The sequence below is a fragment of the Mytilus edulis genome, chromosome 12 (assembly GCF_963676685.1).
Source record: "Mytilus edulis chromosome 12, xbMytEdul2.2, whole genome shotgun sequence".
In the NCBI taxonomy this organism is placed as follows: Eukaryota; Metazoa; Mollusca; class Bivalvia; order Mytilida; family Mytilidae; genus Mytilus; species Mytilus edulis.
In genome coordinates this window covers 23490830-23508754 of record NC_092355.1, presented here as the reverse complement: position 1 = coordinate 23508754, position 17925 = coordinate 23490830, and the positions used below count along the sequence as shown (strand labels likewise).

General features: G+C 32.6%; 1 protein-coding gene across 1 annotated transcript; it reads left to right on the top strand.

Moving 5' to 3' along the window:
* Positions 1–9354: 9354 nt before the first annotated feature.
* On the top strand, positions 9355–17678 carry LOC139498069 (uncharacterized). The gene is made up of 4 exons (XM_071286390.1): positions 9355–9732; positions 12122–12215; positions 13926–14135; positions 15431–17678. Exons 1-4 carry the CDS (start codon positions 9412–9414, stop codon positions 15649–15651), a joined length of 846 nt encoding a protein of 281 aa, XP_071142491.1. The 5' UTR covers positions 9355–9411; the 3' UTR covers positions 15652–17678.
* The last annotated feature ends 247 nt before the right edge of the window (positions 17679–17925 follow it).

Below are 17925 nucleotides of genomic sequence, written 5' to 3'. Positions count from 1 at the left end.
TCAAATACTTTATTTTAACCAGGCTGACTTTGGTGCTCAATGTCGTCTCTGTTCTTTTTTAAATATAAATTTCAACATTGAAAATAATACTAATACTTTTAACCAATCAGAAGACAGTAAATACACCAAATTTATTTATTAAAAATGATAATTTAAAAGTTTATTGTCCGTATATTGTCCTTTGTATGTAGTTTTCTAACCCTCTTTGAATCCGTTTGGGGTCTAACAGGACTTTTCCTGCCAGTTATACATGAAAATAAATATCAAAATACCATTACAATAATATAGTTATGACGTCACTATTAATAGTAGACGTCTGGATATTCATATGAAACTTAGTGACCCCCTGCGGATCCAAAGTGGTCACAACATGACGGCATGTAACAAATTACAAAGTAACTTATTAACCAGAGATGATATTATTTCATTAAGATGAACAAAAGATCGATAACTGCAATCAATGTCTCTGCTGATATAGTTTTCTTCCCTTAATTAGGTATCACCAGTTAGTAAGTCATTACTTATGTGTTGACATAAAGTAGATTTGAAATGTATATGATATACTTTAATTGCATTAAAAAAACGATTTGTTTTTAAAAAAGAATATCTAATCAAAGAATTCAAATATCGAAAAATATACAACTCGTGACCTAACAACACTAATAATAAACTTATGCGCTACACGCGTATGTTAATTAATGTGCTGTTTTCATTCGTTTAACATTTTTCTCTATTTGAATTCTTCGATTAGTTATTCTTTCACTTAAGAGCTCTATAGACGAGGGATCGGGTTATCTTTAAAAAAAAACACTTCCCCGAATCTAGGCAAACGAAATTTCATGAATAACAAATATTAAACTGTGCTGCATCTAGGTCATTATCACTGTGCTTAAACGGCTGTGGGTAACTTAAGTTACCCACAGCCCAAGATGGCGGACTCTAAACTCGTTGATATTTAATTCATACAAAATGTACCTTTTGCGACGTTTTTCATGCAGAATGTAAATATTTATAGGATTATTAAATGAAGAAATGACTAACAATTACCATAAATTTGTTAATATAGAGTTCATTAAAGCGCAAGGTCAACTTTAAAAAATGCATAAGATGTCCGTAACTTTTTGATCGAAACTAAGCAGACTGTCCGTAACTTTATTTTTAGATGTGGGTAACTTTTGATTTAAAATTTTAAGAATTATAATTTCAACAATTAGAAGACAATTAACATCATATTTGTAACCTTCGCGGCCGTTTATACTACTCATTCACCACCAAATGTTATTTTATTAACGCATCATACTTACACCACAGAAGTTTTATGTGGGGTTTGTGGTACTCCATCCTGGTTATGGTTTGAACTTTTATTTACTGATGTGCGTCTTATCGACGTTTTTCGCTTGTCAGACCAAGGCTTTTCAGTACTCTTTAATCATGTTAATGTTTTGAGTTTAATTATATGTTTGCGGTTTACCTTCACCTCTGTTTCTTTCTATGTGTATTTTGATAAATACTCTTTAATTGACGCGGCTCGGTATTTATACATCCTACCAGTTAGTTATAGTGTTATGATTTTTTGAATATGTTTCCTAGTATGTTTTTTTTCTCTCTTTGTATGTTATCAGGGGTTGTTAGACTATTAAATTACCCTGTTGTCCTACGTAGTTATTTATATTTTTATATACTATGTCGAATTGTTACACTATGTTGACTGCTCTTTTCCTTTTATTGTCACTGACTTTTACCTATTGTGTCTTTTGGTTTTATTCAGTTTAATGAGATTTAATGCAACTTGCATTCAAATGAAATATGCAGCTAGCTGTAAAACTAGGTTTATTCATTTATACAAAATGTCCTTTTTTTAAGTTTTCCCATTTACTGTAAATCTTGGCCAGGGTGCCGCAATATCACCGTGCGCAACATCCCAGTGTGTCCAGATTGACACCCCTTTTATTTTACTGTCAATGCTGATGGGATTTGTTTTCGTGGGGATGAGAGAAAAGTTTTTTTTGATTTTTCAAAAAGACGGAAAAAGTTTGTGCACCTAAGTCTCGTATATTCTATCCACTGCATGCCTGGGCAATTTGGGTTCCCCTCCAAAATCCCGGATTCACGCTACCCTTGTCGTTGCTGGCAGAAAATCAGTAAGTGTATACATGCTACATGTATGTGTAAAAAATACTTGTGTAGTCTACTTGTTCAAAAATAAAAACGAACAATGATGTTTCAACAGTTTATCTGCTATGATCGGAAACAACCCTCCGAACTAGGCGATTCGGGTTCCCCGACGTTATACAAAATGAGACCCGAGTTTTGCGAATTTATCGTGATTTTTTTCATATTTTTCCCAATTTTGTCTTTCATCGATACAATGAATTATATCATACTAGACTTCTACTTTGTTTTGTGAATATGTATTCGATGCAATCTCTATCATCAGTTTAAACATTACATCCGCGTATGTCGATTCTTTGAAAGTTACGGACATCTCTATTGGTATGATGAAAAAAGTTACGGACAAGTTGTTTTGAAGTTACGGACAGCCTAAGTGTTTTTTAAAATCGTGCTGTGATCGTTTATTTTGTAGAATTTAATCACCTTTCCAGTTTAGGGGTTTCCCTAAACGATTAATACAACTTTTAAATTCAGTTGTTTAATTGATACATTCGTGGTATTGTTATTCTATAGAAGAAAAGTTTCTAACCGACGCAAGGCGGCTCCATCTTGGGCTGTGGGTAACTTAAGTTACCCACAGCCGTTTAAGCACAGTGATTATATAAAAAAGAAGATGTGATATGTTTGCCAATGAGACAACTATCAACAATCTTCATTTAACAACAATTGATAAAAGACTGGTGTTAGACAATGATTTTAAAAATAGCCAAATATAAAAAGATAAAGTCCTCTCTACCTCTTTTGTGATCATCTGAGCGCTTGTTAGCAGTTTCAAGATAAGTTATCGGACCTTTTACTGTATGATATATAGGAAAATTTAAGTGCAGAAAATCGTTTTTAAAGAACATTCAGAAATTTGTTCAATGAAAGCACTGATTATCGTTTATAGTTCCTTCGATGGTTAGAGATATGAGGGATAAATTACTACTGCGTAATAAAGGAGTATTCATAAACAGTAGAAGGGTACGACCATTTTACATTAAAAAAAAGGTGGGGTCTTCAAAATAAAATATTCTGATACCAAATTGGATGAAAAAAATATTGTGGTCAAGCACATAACAATTTGGAAATTACTAATCCAGGTTTTTTCAATACCTTATATTGTTAAATTTTTAAGGGTTTGTAAAAAAAAACTTTTTCTGACTCAGATAAAAAAAAAACACTCCCTCCCCAACCATTGATGTTTAAAGGTTGCTCTCTTAATCAATATTCGTTTGTTTGCTTATCTAAACCTGCACTTTATTAAATTAATGATATAAAAGCATGATAAGAGGAAAGTTTAGGAGTATGATGTTTTTTTTTTGGACCTGTACACTTATTAGGTCTGATTGTTTTAAAATGTAAAAGAACAAAAATACTGAACTCCGAGGAAAACTCAAAACGGAAAGTTCCTAATCAAACGGCAAAATCAAATGATAAAACTCATCAAACGAATGGACAACAACTCTCATATTCCTGACTTGGTGCAGGCATTCTCAAATGTAGAAAATTGTTGATTGAACCTGGTTATATAGCGCTACACCTCTCACTTGTATGACAGTCGTATCAAATTCCATTATATTTATAACGATGCGTGACAAAAAAGACATACTAGGTAAACTTGTGAAAATAGGGATACAGCCATCAATACCGTGTCACAATCTCAATCAGAACAAAACAAACAAATATATAACAAAGAAGGGAAAAAAAAGAAAAATATAAAATTAAACAACCACATGCATCACTACTTATATATGTGTTGAATATTAACCCAACTGACTGCTTGTCGAGTTTCCGGAGAAACGGAGTTCCAGAATGTCTTAATACATAAATGTTTACATGTAGAAATATTATATTTTCTCTGGATTCAAAAGGAAATACTAACTTATTTGCCTACTTTTTCTTTATCTATTCATTTATACTGCAGTCCCACTAGGCTACGATCTCACTACGATCTGTAAAAAAATGAGGATTTTGACGATCGTAGTGCGATCATGCAGATAGTACAGTCGTGGTTAGGTCTACATGATCGTGATAAGCGTGGCCAACTATGAACATGTTCAAAACAATCCTGGAGCGGTCATGGTGAAATCATGTCGTAGAAGAAGCGTAGTGAGAGCGAAGTAAGGTCGTGGTTGGATCGCAAAGGTCGCTGTACTACCGTAGCGACATCGTAGTGTAAGCGCGATTCTAGTTGGAGAAACTGCGGTACTATCTCACAGTGACTTTACTACGACCTCACTACGAGCATCACGTTCTTAACGCGACCCAAACACGCTTCCACTACGACTATACCACGTTTATACTACGCTAATAACACACTGTTCAAGACCATAGTACGATTTAAATACGCCTATGCCGTCCTCATCACGCTGTTATTACGTCCCGACTAAGTTCATACTACGATCATCATGTTCATTGTCATACAAAATTTATGAAAGATTTCCAGTCTTTGTTTGTCTGTATGTAATTTGGACTTCTTGTCCTTTATCTCTAACGGCTCAATCATTCTTGACACATCTGTGTCATCCCTACTATTGTTCACTAAAACATCGTCATTTGATCTTGATGGATCAGCAATAAGTTGTGATTCAGATTGGATTGCTTGGTATATATCTTCTGGATCATGATTTGTTACCATCAGATATCCTTCTGCCTCTACCTTGATTCTTACCCTTACGTAGATTTTGGTTGCATGACTGCGTTCTACGTATCGATGAGAAAAAGAAGGAATGATACAGTATTTATATGGAACACGATGTGGAGGCTATTGCTTGGAGCGTAGAAGGATCGCGGTATGACCATGGTATGATCGTAGTATGGTCGTGGTAAGAGCGTGATATAATCGCAGTAGAAGCGTGGCAAGATTGTGTTGCAATCGGATAAATTGTGGTATAGTCGTAGTCAGGACGTAATGATCGTAGAAAGATCGACCTGATCGTAGAAAGATCGTATTAATCGTAGTGAGGTCGCAGAAAAAGCATGGTGAGAACGTGGTATAATCGTAGCGGGATCTTTGCAGAAGCGTATTGAGGACGTGGTAGCAACGTGAATGAAACGAACATTTTCAATTTTATGCCGGTTAAACTGCGCTCACAGAGATTTGAATTTATCTTAGATTGCAGTGAGCGTGGTGCGATCGTGGTCTAGTTGGACTGGGGCTTAACTTGAATTTTAAACTCAGCCCTCTGTAATGATTAATCTCAACGTAGACATAACCAATTTCATTCTAAGAATTTCCGTTAGAAATACACATTGATTTCAAATTAAGTTCACATCTATGAGAAGCTATGTTATAGTTGTAAGAATGACATCGTTTTCGTCGGATTCATTTTTGGAAGCATGCCCTCGGTGATATTTTTTCAAATGTACGATAAGTAAATCCACGCAACTTTACGTCTCGCTTATCTGGATTTATTCGGAAAGTTTCTGATGTACATTGTTTAGCAGACGTTTGGAGGAATTTATAAAGTAACAACAGACTTTGATAAAGACCAAGACGCATTTTCTACAATCACAATTTTAGGAAAGTTCTCTTTGGTCTCCAACTTTCAAAACCGTCCCAGACTATGCATGTCTTTTACGGGGGGATAGTCTGTGATATAAAATATAATTTGCAAATGACGTGTCATAAGTATTAATATTCATTGTTCCGTTTGTATTTTAGTGTAACAATAGATTATAGAATAAATAATTCATAGAAAACTAGAATATGACTTTAATATCAATACGCAAATGCCTGACAACAACCTGAATGTTTCTAGTAACTAACACTATTTTTTTAAAGCGAGCTTCGCTAATTAGTCGTTTGTTAATGAAACGCACAAATACCAGGCTTATAATTTGATACGCCAGACATCGATTTTCCTTTGCAACAATAAATAGCTTTGCAGGTGTACATATCTTTGTATTGTTCTGAACTTATAATGTAACAATTGCCCTCAATTAATTATACCTTTGAGATTTAAAGTAAAGTGAAGTGTCTAAAACTGTTTGGAAAGTACAATGGCAAGTAACAATTGAATTCGTGATTTGATGTTAGAAACATGTATAATACAAATTGTTTTCTTACTTCTCCCTTTTCAATCAATTCGATGCAGGAAAGGGTTTGTTTTATATTCAAATTCATTTGGAACATAATCTGCTTACCCTTCTGGAGAACATGAGATCACCCATAGTTTTTGGTGGGATTCGTGTTGCTCAGTCTTTAGTTTTCTATGTTGTGTCTTGTATACTATTATTTGTCTTTTTTAGCCAAGGCATTGTCAGTTATTTTCGATCTATAGCTATGTAATCAAATACAATATTTTAACCAGGCTTACTTTGGTGCTCAATATCGTCTCTGTTCTTTTTTAAGAGTTTCAACAAGGGAAATAATCGCGTGCAAAAATTTGTAAAAGTTTAGTGATTATGATTCAATTTGAATTTAATTTTTGTTTTCGAAATAGGCTTTGCACCAGTTATTAAAAAAGAACAGAGACGATATTGAGCACCAAAGTCAGCCTGGTTAAAATAAAGTATTTGATTACATAGCCGACAATAATAGCATTGTTTGGTCCTGGGTTTTTTTACTCTAACAGATCCGGATTAGTATGAATGAAGAACACCCCTTGCTTAATTTTGCATAGAAATGTTGCTCGTCATATGGATTTACCTCCAAATTGTTCTCCTTTTCTACACCAAAGCAGCAATCATTTCTCACTATTTTAATTTAGTTTTTTAAATAAAAAGGCAGCAATAAATAAATCGACTGTCTGCCTATGACTTTGTACGTAAAAAACTAGGTAGCGCCAGTCATCTTTAATCTTGTAACCAGTACAGACATATTCTGAAATAAAATCGGAAAACATTTGCATAAGTCGATTATTATATACCCTCCTGTTTACTTGATAATTTTTAAATTAAAGCTATCAATGTTTACCATTTAAAAGTACTTTCTTTGCAGGTACCTACATTTGCAAATAAATTTACCTTTTCAAGACATGGGGAAAGTGACCAGTATATTTCTGACTGTTCAGTCGTGTTTAAAACAAGGACATAATAATAAGTGGAGAGAGCACATTAAAATTTCAAACTAGATTCCCATGAATACAGTATATTTTCATTACTATTTAACTTATTCATAACTTGTATTCAATACGAAGATTTTTTTTCAATCAGTTAAGAATTCCCAATATTTGGTTAGTAAATCATTCTTTTTTTTTCTTTTTTTTTTCTACTATGTAGATAATTTCAGGCTGGATTTTTTTATAATTCATGTCTGGTAAAAACCCTTTTTTTTTTTTTTTTTCATTTGAATAAATACACTTATAAACTAAACTTAATACAAAGGGTTCTCTCGCATAAAGATTCACATCGTCTTGAATTCTGCAACGGTTTAATGGTCATCTATTATATAATGATTTGGAGAGAGAAAAAAATGAATACAAAATGTGTACAATACTGTGGATTCATTTATCTTCGTGGGTACCAATTTTCGTGGATTGAAGAATATTTTCATTTTCATGGATATTTAGTTTCGTGTATTTGCAAAAGTCTGCTTACATTCCTATATACAATTTGTAATTCGTTGTCCGTTAGAATTCGTGGTTCTCAGAAACGACGAAATCCACGAAAATTGGTATCAAACGAATAATAATGAATCCACAGTATACATTAGAGTTGGTGACATTTGAATGACACGGAGTTATGTCATGGATACAAAATAGTTACACTGTTAACTATATTTTTATCATATATATTCATGTGCATGGGAAAAAATATTACTGTTTTATTATTTACAAGAGTTTCAAAAAGAAAAAATACAATAAAATGTACATTCCAAGGGAGGAAATCAAACTTCTGTTGACATTTCGTTGTCCTTTACATGCATGACATAGTATCAATACATATATGACATTGCCATATGAACTAAATGACAATTTAAACATATTTCTAGCAAATGCATTGCTAAATGAAAAATTTGGACATGTGTATATAATATGAAAATAAAGATAATACTATATTTCTTTTTAGACAAAACATTTCATATAATTATATACTAGTACTTGAATGAAACTTTCTACCGTGTTGATACGATATAGCATTTTTGTTTCCATTCAGAAGGGATTCAGCCATATAAATGATCAGGGGATGCACTTACCCCTAGTTATTAAAGTCATTTTAGGGTCCAAATTCATTGAATGACAACCGAAAATATGGATATCAATAAAGTTAAAAAGTTTTATAGACATGTTTTTTTTTGTCCAAAATCCCTTTTTTTCACAGCCAAAATTAAACACCCCAAAATATCAATATTTACGGTATAACACATGTTGGTGCACTTTAACTTTAGACACAATCGGAATACCTGTCTGGTATTTACCATTTAGAGATTGTTTTGATTTTTTTCTTTAAAATTTACACTTCCTTCTCTGGTTCTAAAGTTTAAAATTGAGAATGGAAATAGGGAATGTGCCAAAGCGACAACAACCCGACCATAGATCAGACAACAGCTGAAGGCCACCAATGGGTCTTCAATGTAGCGAGAAACTCCCGCACCTTTTGTTTAGCCTTTTTCTGAAGACATCTTAACCCAAAATTCTGTACGGTTTTGCCAAATACACCTTAAGTAATTTAATTAAACATTCGTTAACATCTAATATATAAATGCATGTATTTTCAGTTTGTTTGTCTGCAAACCGTTTTTCCGATTTTTTTTAATTCGTGTATTAGTATATGAACTTATCATAGATACCAGGATTGAAATTTCATATTTACGCCACACGCGATTTTCGTCTACAAAAGACTCATCAGTGACGCTCGAATCAAAAAATGTTAAAATGGCCAAATGAAGTACGAAGTTGAAGAGCATTGAGGACCAAAATTCCTAAATGTTTTGCCAAATACAGCTAAGGTAATCTATTCCTGAGGTAGAAAAGCCTTAGTATTTCAGTATATAAGTAACTATGGTAATTATATACATTCAGTTTGTTGTCAACACTTTGACAAATGGTTGCTAAAAACTCGTTCCCTCGTCTCATTTAACATCTTAGATTATTGATTTTTGTTGAAATACTACCATTTTCTGTGAATTATTTATTCTATAATCTATTGTTACATTAAAATACTAACGGACCCATGCATATGCATACTTATGACACGTCATTTGCAATTAATATTTTATATCACAGACCTCCCTGGTAAAAGATAGACATAGTCTGGAACGGTTTTAATGATTGAAGACCAGAGAGAACTTTTCTTAAAGTTTGATTGTAGAAAATGCGTCTAAGTATTTTTCAAGGTCTGTTGTTACTTTTTAAATTCCTTCAAACGTCTGCTGAGCAATGTACATCAGAAACTTTCCGAATAAATCCAGATAAGCGAAATGTAAAGTTGCGTGGATTTACTTATCGTATATTTGAAAAAATATCACCGAGGGCATGCTTCCAGAAATGTATCCGACGAAAACGATGTCGTTCATACAACTATAACAGAGCTTCTCTTAGATGTGAGATTAATTCGAACCCAATAAATGTTTTTGAAGGCGATTTTCAAGTCGAAACTGGTTATATCTACGTTGAGGTTGCTCATTACAGAGGGGTGAGTTTACAATTGGAATAAGTGAGTGAATAAATCAATCGAAGACAACTAATATATTCCTTTCTATTTCAGAGAATATCATTTTCGACAGGATACTTATTCTGCATGTTCTGTGCAAGTACCTTCTTGTACTCCACCACGTAGTTGCAACTACAAGAAAAAAAGCATACAATATGTTTAGTTTAGTGTGACAATAACTGTTTTTGTTTTATATACACGAAAACATTATCCAAAAACAATACCATCTTTCCTAAATTGCACCGATCATAAGCTTGATTTAAGTTATATTATTCATCTCATATAATTTAATAACAGAGTAATAGAATTCTCTATCATAGAGTAGGAAATTGCCAAAAAAATGCATACTGGACCAGGGATTTCTATGGATGAAAATCTAACGATGGATGAACTTTCATTATGACAAAACCCTTCGTTTACGGCGTGGCGTGATTAAAAATATTTCAGTCCTTCATTTCCATTTAAGGAACGGTGAAGAAGCTGATATATTGTTTATTATATTTAAACAACAGTTTCATTATATTGTTAGTAACAATTCCAATAACAAGCCTGCATGACTCACCATTTGTCACGAATGACCACAAGCTGTTCTTTAGTTTTCCACGTCGTTTTCTTACTATTTTGGTAATAGTATATGACTTAAAATCGGGAGCATTTGTCAATGGTATCTTGATTACAACAAAATGTTGACTGCTGTATCTTTGTTTTTGACATTTTTACCTATTATATATGTCTGTTTGTTTTGTTCACACATAGTTGTCAATATAATGGAATTTTATGACAGTCATACAAGTGAGATGTTCAGCTAGCTATAAAACAAAGTTTAATTCACCTTTTTCTACATTTTTTTTATGAAGTTTGGTAATTTTTTTATTTTAATTTTCAAGAAAGAAAGAACCTATGCGGAAATAGCAGACTACCAAAACATAAACGATAACATTTGCGTCTACAGTAAAGTCCTCGTTAAACGGTTGAAGACCGTACTTTGACCTATAATTGTTTACTTTTTACACATTGTGACTTGTATTGAGAGTTGTCTTATTGGAACTCATACCACAACTTCTTATTTCTATCATCATAGATACCACGATTGTTGTCAATTTTGTCAGTTATTCAAATTAATTAAACGACACTAACATGTCGAAAGTGTTTATGATATCAAAGTCAAAAAGTTTGAATTAGAATATGAATTAGTTTATAGTAAATAGTTATCAAAAGTACCAGGATTATAATTTAGTACGCCAGACGCGCGTTTCGTCTACACAAGACTCATCAGTGACGCTCATATCAAAATAGTTATAAAGCCAAACAAGTACAAATTTATAAATGTAATAGTAATATATTCGAATACAGTGGTATAGTAAAATTTAACAAGAATTTCTTCTCATAGTCAATTCTTCAATCTGATTCAGGAATTGTTGCCTATTCATGTAGGTGGTTGGTCATTTCTTATCTTTTATCATTCAACTCCACTAAACTTTAAACTGGATTCAGGATCATTTGAATATAAGGATTTTATTAATGAGTCATTTAATAAAATAGTCAACATCTTTTTCATGGTTAAGTTGTCAACAAAATAAAGTTCTAGCGAATTTGACATTGAGAAAATCGTAATTGTTATATTGAGTTAACGAAAATCATGTTTTGAAAACGGCGTTTAAAAAGCGGTTATTCAAAAGATTCGAATCATTTCAGCATACCCAACCACAAAATGAAAAGTTAACAAATAGCTTCCCTAATTTCCACATTTTTCCGCGTAGGCCTGGATTAGTCGCACAACAAACGGTGATCGACAACTATTTCAGACATTTTCATTGCCTTTCCTGGCATTGGCAGTTCGATTTATGTCATGATTCTGCAACCTCTATACATATGATATACTGGGATTCATTTGTTTCCGTGGGTACCAATTGTAGTGGATTAAGAAAACCTTACGTATTCGTGGATATCTAACATCGGGAGTTTGTCGAATTTTGCGTATAAGGCAATATAACATTTATTGTTCGTTGAACTTTAGATTTCAAAGTTCACCTGCAATCTTGAATCCACAAAAACTGGTATCCAACGAATAATAATGAATCTACAGAATATGATTCGCTGCATTCTGATTATAACAAATGTCTATACTGTAGTTTCAACATACTTTAAGATTGTCTATTGTGTCTAATATATCTGCATGTGATGTGTCGAGAAATTCTCCATCCGTGATTTTGTATTAATATAAAATTATATTCATATTTAAACTATCTACTTTTAATTAAGCAGTATTTTTTACCAGTGATATGTAGTGTACAATGTAAAGGAAAATACTGAGAACGAAATATTAATTGTATAATGTATGTGGTAATATGATGAAAATTATCATTTTAAGGATCCACTTTATGACCCATGTATTGGAAATCAATGCGCCAGAGGTGAAGTGTGTATAAGCCTTCAAAATAAAAAGTTTGTTTGTATATCTGAAGGTAAGTATAAAACTATTGATAACGATATTTGTATGATTATTCGTCACAACTCGGCAAATTCCGTACCTTCAACGGAGAGTAGCGGATTAATCCGAGTATAGCCGACTGTAGTATGATAAGTTCATTAGCCTATGTGCGACAGTAGATATAAGCACTAATTTTAGGTTATCGTTGGTCATCTCAACGAGAATGGTTTTGAGCCGGTACGTCGAAGGTGAGAAAGCAACCGAGTTTTGATTACTAATGATAATCTGTTTATCGCTATTTTAACTCTGACGACGATGTGTGTTTCATTCGGTACATGTACACTTATAGTTTCTAGCGATCATTTTTCACATCACTCTATTGTGCCGAGATAGGAAATTACCGGTGCAAAAGTTCAAAGGAAAATTTCGCAAAGTAGCGATAAGTATTATAATTACTAAAAGGAATAAATAAGACAAAATGCTAGTAGGGGTGAAAGAAAATAGTATTTTAGTAGACACATATCTGAACTAGCGCGAATATCATCAGAGGAAACCTTTTCAATTCAGTTCGAATATCAAAGTCAGCGGCCAAAGAAATATGAGACAGTTGCGCAATATCGTTGAGTTCGTTGGGAAGACGGTTGTTGGACAATTATGAAGGCTCTCTTTCGATGAAAATTGTATATTTTTTTTCATTCCCCCCCCCTCCCCCAAATAGTAAAACATTTTCCAAGTGTAGCTTCTTTTTTTTTTGTCTCTCCAGCTAGGCTAACCAAAATACTATTAAAACGTGTTGTTCTTTTATGCATACACTTGCATTCAGTTATAGTTTTGGCAAGTGGTCTTGTATACAGCCGTCTCGGTTCGATCTTTGCGATGATCATGTAAAAAAAATGTATGGAAAGTTGAAATGTTATCTGACAACATAATGCTAGTTAAATATGTCCTCGCTAAAAAAATAATATGTTAGATGCAAGTGAGAAATACTCCTAAGATAAATCTATGAGTTTGACTGTCTCTTTTGGTATCTTTCGTCACTTCTTAGTTCTGCAAATATCTCATGTTGGAGTAAACCATGAAAAAACGTTAATGACGTCACGGTCACATGACAAAATTATGTCTATGAGCTGATAAACAAAACAACGTCAGTCAATCAGAAGACGCGTTACATCCAAAATTAAATTATTCCCGAATGTTGTGTATTAATGCTCGTATCATTGTCAATAAAAATCAATAAATTATTATGCGTCGGCAATAATAAATTAAGGATATTCTGTATCCCAAGGTAAATCGTAGTGATTATTTGTTGTCTTAATGAAATAAAGTTGTCGACGAAGCGACACTGTTTCGTACTTAAGTGTTTCATGTTTCACGGCTCTTTTACGAATGTTACTGCATTATTTAGTTCTTTTACACTGAGAAATTGGACTTACCGATTTTGTTTTTGAATATTGTTGGTTTCGGACAAATCACAAGACGTTACGGTAGCTTGATACACGTAACTATAATTGCAACACACAGTATTGTTGTAACGTCATTTGGTCTTTGATGGAAATTTGTTTCATTTGCAATCATATGACATATTTTTGTTCTATTATAGATTTATTTTTTCCCTTATGAACCGTTACAGTAAATACAGTCAGGCCAAAGGGTTTTTTTGTAGAATTTTAAAATTGTAACTTCTTAAAGTTATCAAAATCGCAAAAAAATCTAATATATGACAAAACAGTTGATTTAATTTTAGATAATACAATTCTGAACAAAGAACGTCAAAATGTGGCGCTTGGAAAGATTTCTGGACAAAGCTCATTACTAAAAAGTTATACTTCAGAACGCGCTCTGGATGGATTAACAAATACGTTTTCGCATACGCTATGGGAAACCACCCCATTTTGGTGGGTAGATCTAGGAAACATCTACAATATCATGAGAATTGAAATCATCAACAGATCAAGTACGTGTTTCATATTAATCTCAGATTTTATGGATGTTCTAAAAGACCATAAAAAATTAACAAGGACTTTCAAAAATTTTCAAAGATGACATTTTTAATTATATATGCAATCATTTACAGAAACAAAGGTAGGGGTTAGTGGGCAGAATTTTTAAATGGTGCTTCATGGATAAAATCAGAGGATTCTGAATAATTGGCAAAATAAAAAAAAAAAGGAGCGAACATCCTTAAATAAACTTAAACATGTGATGTGGTTCACATAATGTGGCATACAAAAGACCAACAATACATGTTTGATTGAAACTATATAAGTGTTTTGCAAAGTAAACAAAATAATATATTGGGGTTTGTTTTCCTAACAGATATTCATATCCCCAATTTGAGGGAGAAAACAAATAGTGTGATCAAACAGATGACCAAAATAAATATTCTGAATCCAGATTTTCCCTATACCTAAGAGTGTTAAATTTAAAAAAAGAATGATTGACTGATTCCGTCGAAAATCTGAGAAAGAAAATCTTACAAAAAACATAACCCCATTTGAAGTAAAATGGTTGCTGCCTTACTAGCAGTTAATTGCTTGCACACATCCAAGGGTGACTAAGCCTAGGAATAGAAATATGGTCACTTAATTTAAACGCTTGCCAAAGTTGGGCGTCCGTTTCATTGTGCCAGATGTATCCTGATTGCAGTCACGTCCAGTCAGAATGTGGATGTTAAATCCGATGACTCGTTTAAAGAGCAACACTCTTTGCACGTTAGGAACCCTTGCAACAACTCTTTGAGGGATCCGAAAGTGTCATGTTTCAAAGCAAAATTTCCGTCCCTATCCAAAAAACCATAATTTTCCGGTGGCAGTCCAAATTTCCACGATCATCATCCTGTATTACCTCTATTACAAGACCTACATATTGTATTTATTGTTAACATGTTCTCGTTTTGAACTTGCATGAAATATTTGCCACTGGACGTTAAGCAACCAACAATCAATCAATCATTTACTATTTGCACTTCAAAATAGAAATAACGTCCCAGTTTTAGTTAAATTTCATTTTTTAAGACTTTGTTAGCATATAAATCTAAAAGCTTTTAAAAACAATATCCAGAATGCATTAGATATAAAACTGTTTACATAAAGAAAGGAATGATTCTCGTAGAACATGATGACGCAAATTTTACTTTAACTTCAACTTTTGCACCGAAATAGTGTGGGTTTTTTTTTTATTATTTATTTTGTATGTAGCTAGCTTGAATGTTGTCCATTTACAAATTTATTCGTTATTCCTTTTACATAGTCGCTGGTAGCAGACTCCATGATCTTGACATAGCTGTTGGACCAAGCCTTGATGATATGTCGATATTTACACATTTCAAAGGACCCGGTAAAGATGGAGAGCATCTGGTATTCCAGCGCAATCGGTATACAGATGGTCGTTTTGTCAACCTTACCATCACTAACAGTAGAGAAATGTTACAATTGGCAGAGGTTATGGTCTTTGCTTATCCAATATATTGATAAATGGACTTATCGTTACATGTTGTAAGTGTTTCATGTCATATTACTGTATAATAATATATTTATGGTGAGATTTGGATCATCTAAAATCATGAAACCTCTTATTTGTAATATGTCAACTTTCAATAAAATCAATTTAAGCCCTCTTCGTCACCGATTCTCGCACTAGCGATGTTCATGAAATTCAAATTATATAGTGAGAGACTATAACTACTAAAAAATTTAGATAAAGGAACAAAATACAGGTATACAAGGATATATTTAGGTGAGGTTTTGGAATAGGTGTCAAATGTTCGGATTTCTTGGTGTTTTTCCATACGATACAAGGTAAAATATTTTGCCCCATAGCACCTATTTATCTTTTAACATAAGACTTAATTTCTACTTTTGATTTGAGACCAAAATAATATAAATGCAAATATATGGACTTTTCCCGCCATATTTTATAAAACAAATATTTTGAAAAGGAGCTCCATGACCTATCAATATTTTTAGCTTATGTTGGTCCTTAACTAATACTCTTTTAGCTTGAAGTATCAATTTTGAATTCTTGATTTATTTAATTTTACCTTAGAACACCTAAGTATATCCTTAATCAAGTTCACTGTAGGTCATGGTCTTATGTGAATAAATGCCTCAGCTGTCTTGTGTGGAACTCTGATATTACGTTATGTTGTTTTATTATTAATTGATTATATTTTGACATTATGTAATATGGTTTTGACATTATGTAATAATGTTTTGATATAACTCAATCATGAATATGGAATAGTCAATACTTGATTGGTATGTTTTTTTCGTTACGCAATATGCAAAAAATCAGCGTCATTCAAACGAGTTATTTTCCTTTTATTAATATACGTAACGTCGCGCGAACTTTGAAGACGTAACCTCAACTTCCGAAAAAACTGAAGCGACCATTGCAATGTTAATTTCCCATAGAGAAATTTAAACGCATCTAGATAGTTCCGGAATTGCACGAAGTACGTGAATCGTGGTGTTATTTTATTCTCTTTAAGAAAATCGCTGCTTGGGACAAATATTCTAACAAATATTTATGTAATAGCGTTTTTTTTTTGGTGGACAGCAAAACTTAAGCTGGACAACAATACAACATTAGTTTAAATATAAATAAAAAATCTTTATTTTTTTTTAGAGAGAAGGAAATCAAATAGGGAATCGATACGTGGCCGAAGAATGGAGATTCGTTTTAAATCTTCCTTTACTTATAATCGAAGATCCCACATTAAGGGCATTTCAATATAGATTTATCCATAGAATTTTAAAAAAATATACTTTGATTACTTTAAAAATTTAATTGTGAATGGTGCCATTTTTGTACAGAAACAAAGGAAACGTATAGCATGAACAATCTGGGTTTTTTTTAATGAAGATGTGTTTGAACGATCTGGCTAAATTAAAAAAAAATGTGTTTTAAAATACGTTTCCATCAATCTTTCAAGTATAATATTATAAAAATCAACCAACAACTGACAAAAAAGACTTATTCTTGCAGAGTTATCTCCCTTTTCCATGTTAATTTCCATAAGAAATTAAAAATGCTTATTTTGAGTTTTCTTCAAGTTAGATTTTATGGGACTTTTTTCTGTGCTTAATGCTATAGATTAGAACTACAACATTTTCTGTTACAATTAGATTCAAGTTCAAACTTAGTTTGACTCGAGGTTTGACTGGACTATCAGTTCAATTTAAATTTAAAGTTTCATCTGTTACTGACGCAATACGTCATTTCTAGAATTTCACTGTCTTTCACTGGAAAAGATCGTCAATCTCGCACTCCTTTATGACGTCATTTACCGGATAGAAGGCGCGCCTGTGTCCATTCTCTTTCGATAAGCTCATGATTGTGTTTTATACATAAATTTATAATTGAACTTTTAAAATATGTTCTGTTATGTTGTATTGTTTTCAATTGTATTGCATTGTATTTAAAATGTATAACTGTTTGTTTCTATATTGCTTGACCCTTATGTGTGTAATTTTGCAATAAAGATTTTTATTTAAAAGTTTCCAGCACTTTCAGAATCTAGATAATGTAGGGTAGTATAAAAATAGTTTATGTTTCGTAAGTATGTAATATTGGTTCACGCACGTTTGAGGGAGGATAACCATCCAATCAGATTTCCTAAATATTTTGTGCAGTATAAGATTAAACATTTTCCCCTGTTTGTTCAAACTTTGTTAGAAATGATACTTATCACAAAAATGATCAACGAAAAATTCAAGTTAAACATGTCTACCCTAAATTTGGTC

Coding starts and splice junctions, on each gene's coding strand:
- LOC139498069 (XM_071286390.1), top strand. CDS start 9,412: ATGCGTCTAAGTATTTTTCAAGGTCTGTTGTTACTTTTTAAATTCCTT. Junction 12,216..13,925: donor GTTTGTTTGTATATCTGAAG/GTAAGTATAAAA, acceptor ATTTAATTTTAG/ATAATACAATTCTGAACAAA. Junction 14,136..15,430: donor TGAAATCATCAACAGATCAA/GTACGTGTTTCA, acceptor CCTTTTACATAG/TCGCTGGTAGCAGACTCCAT.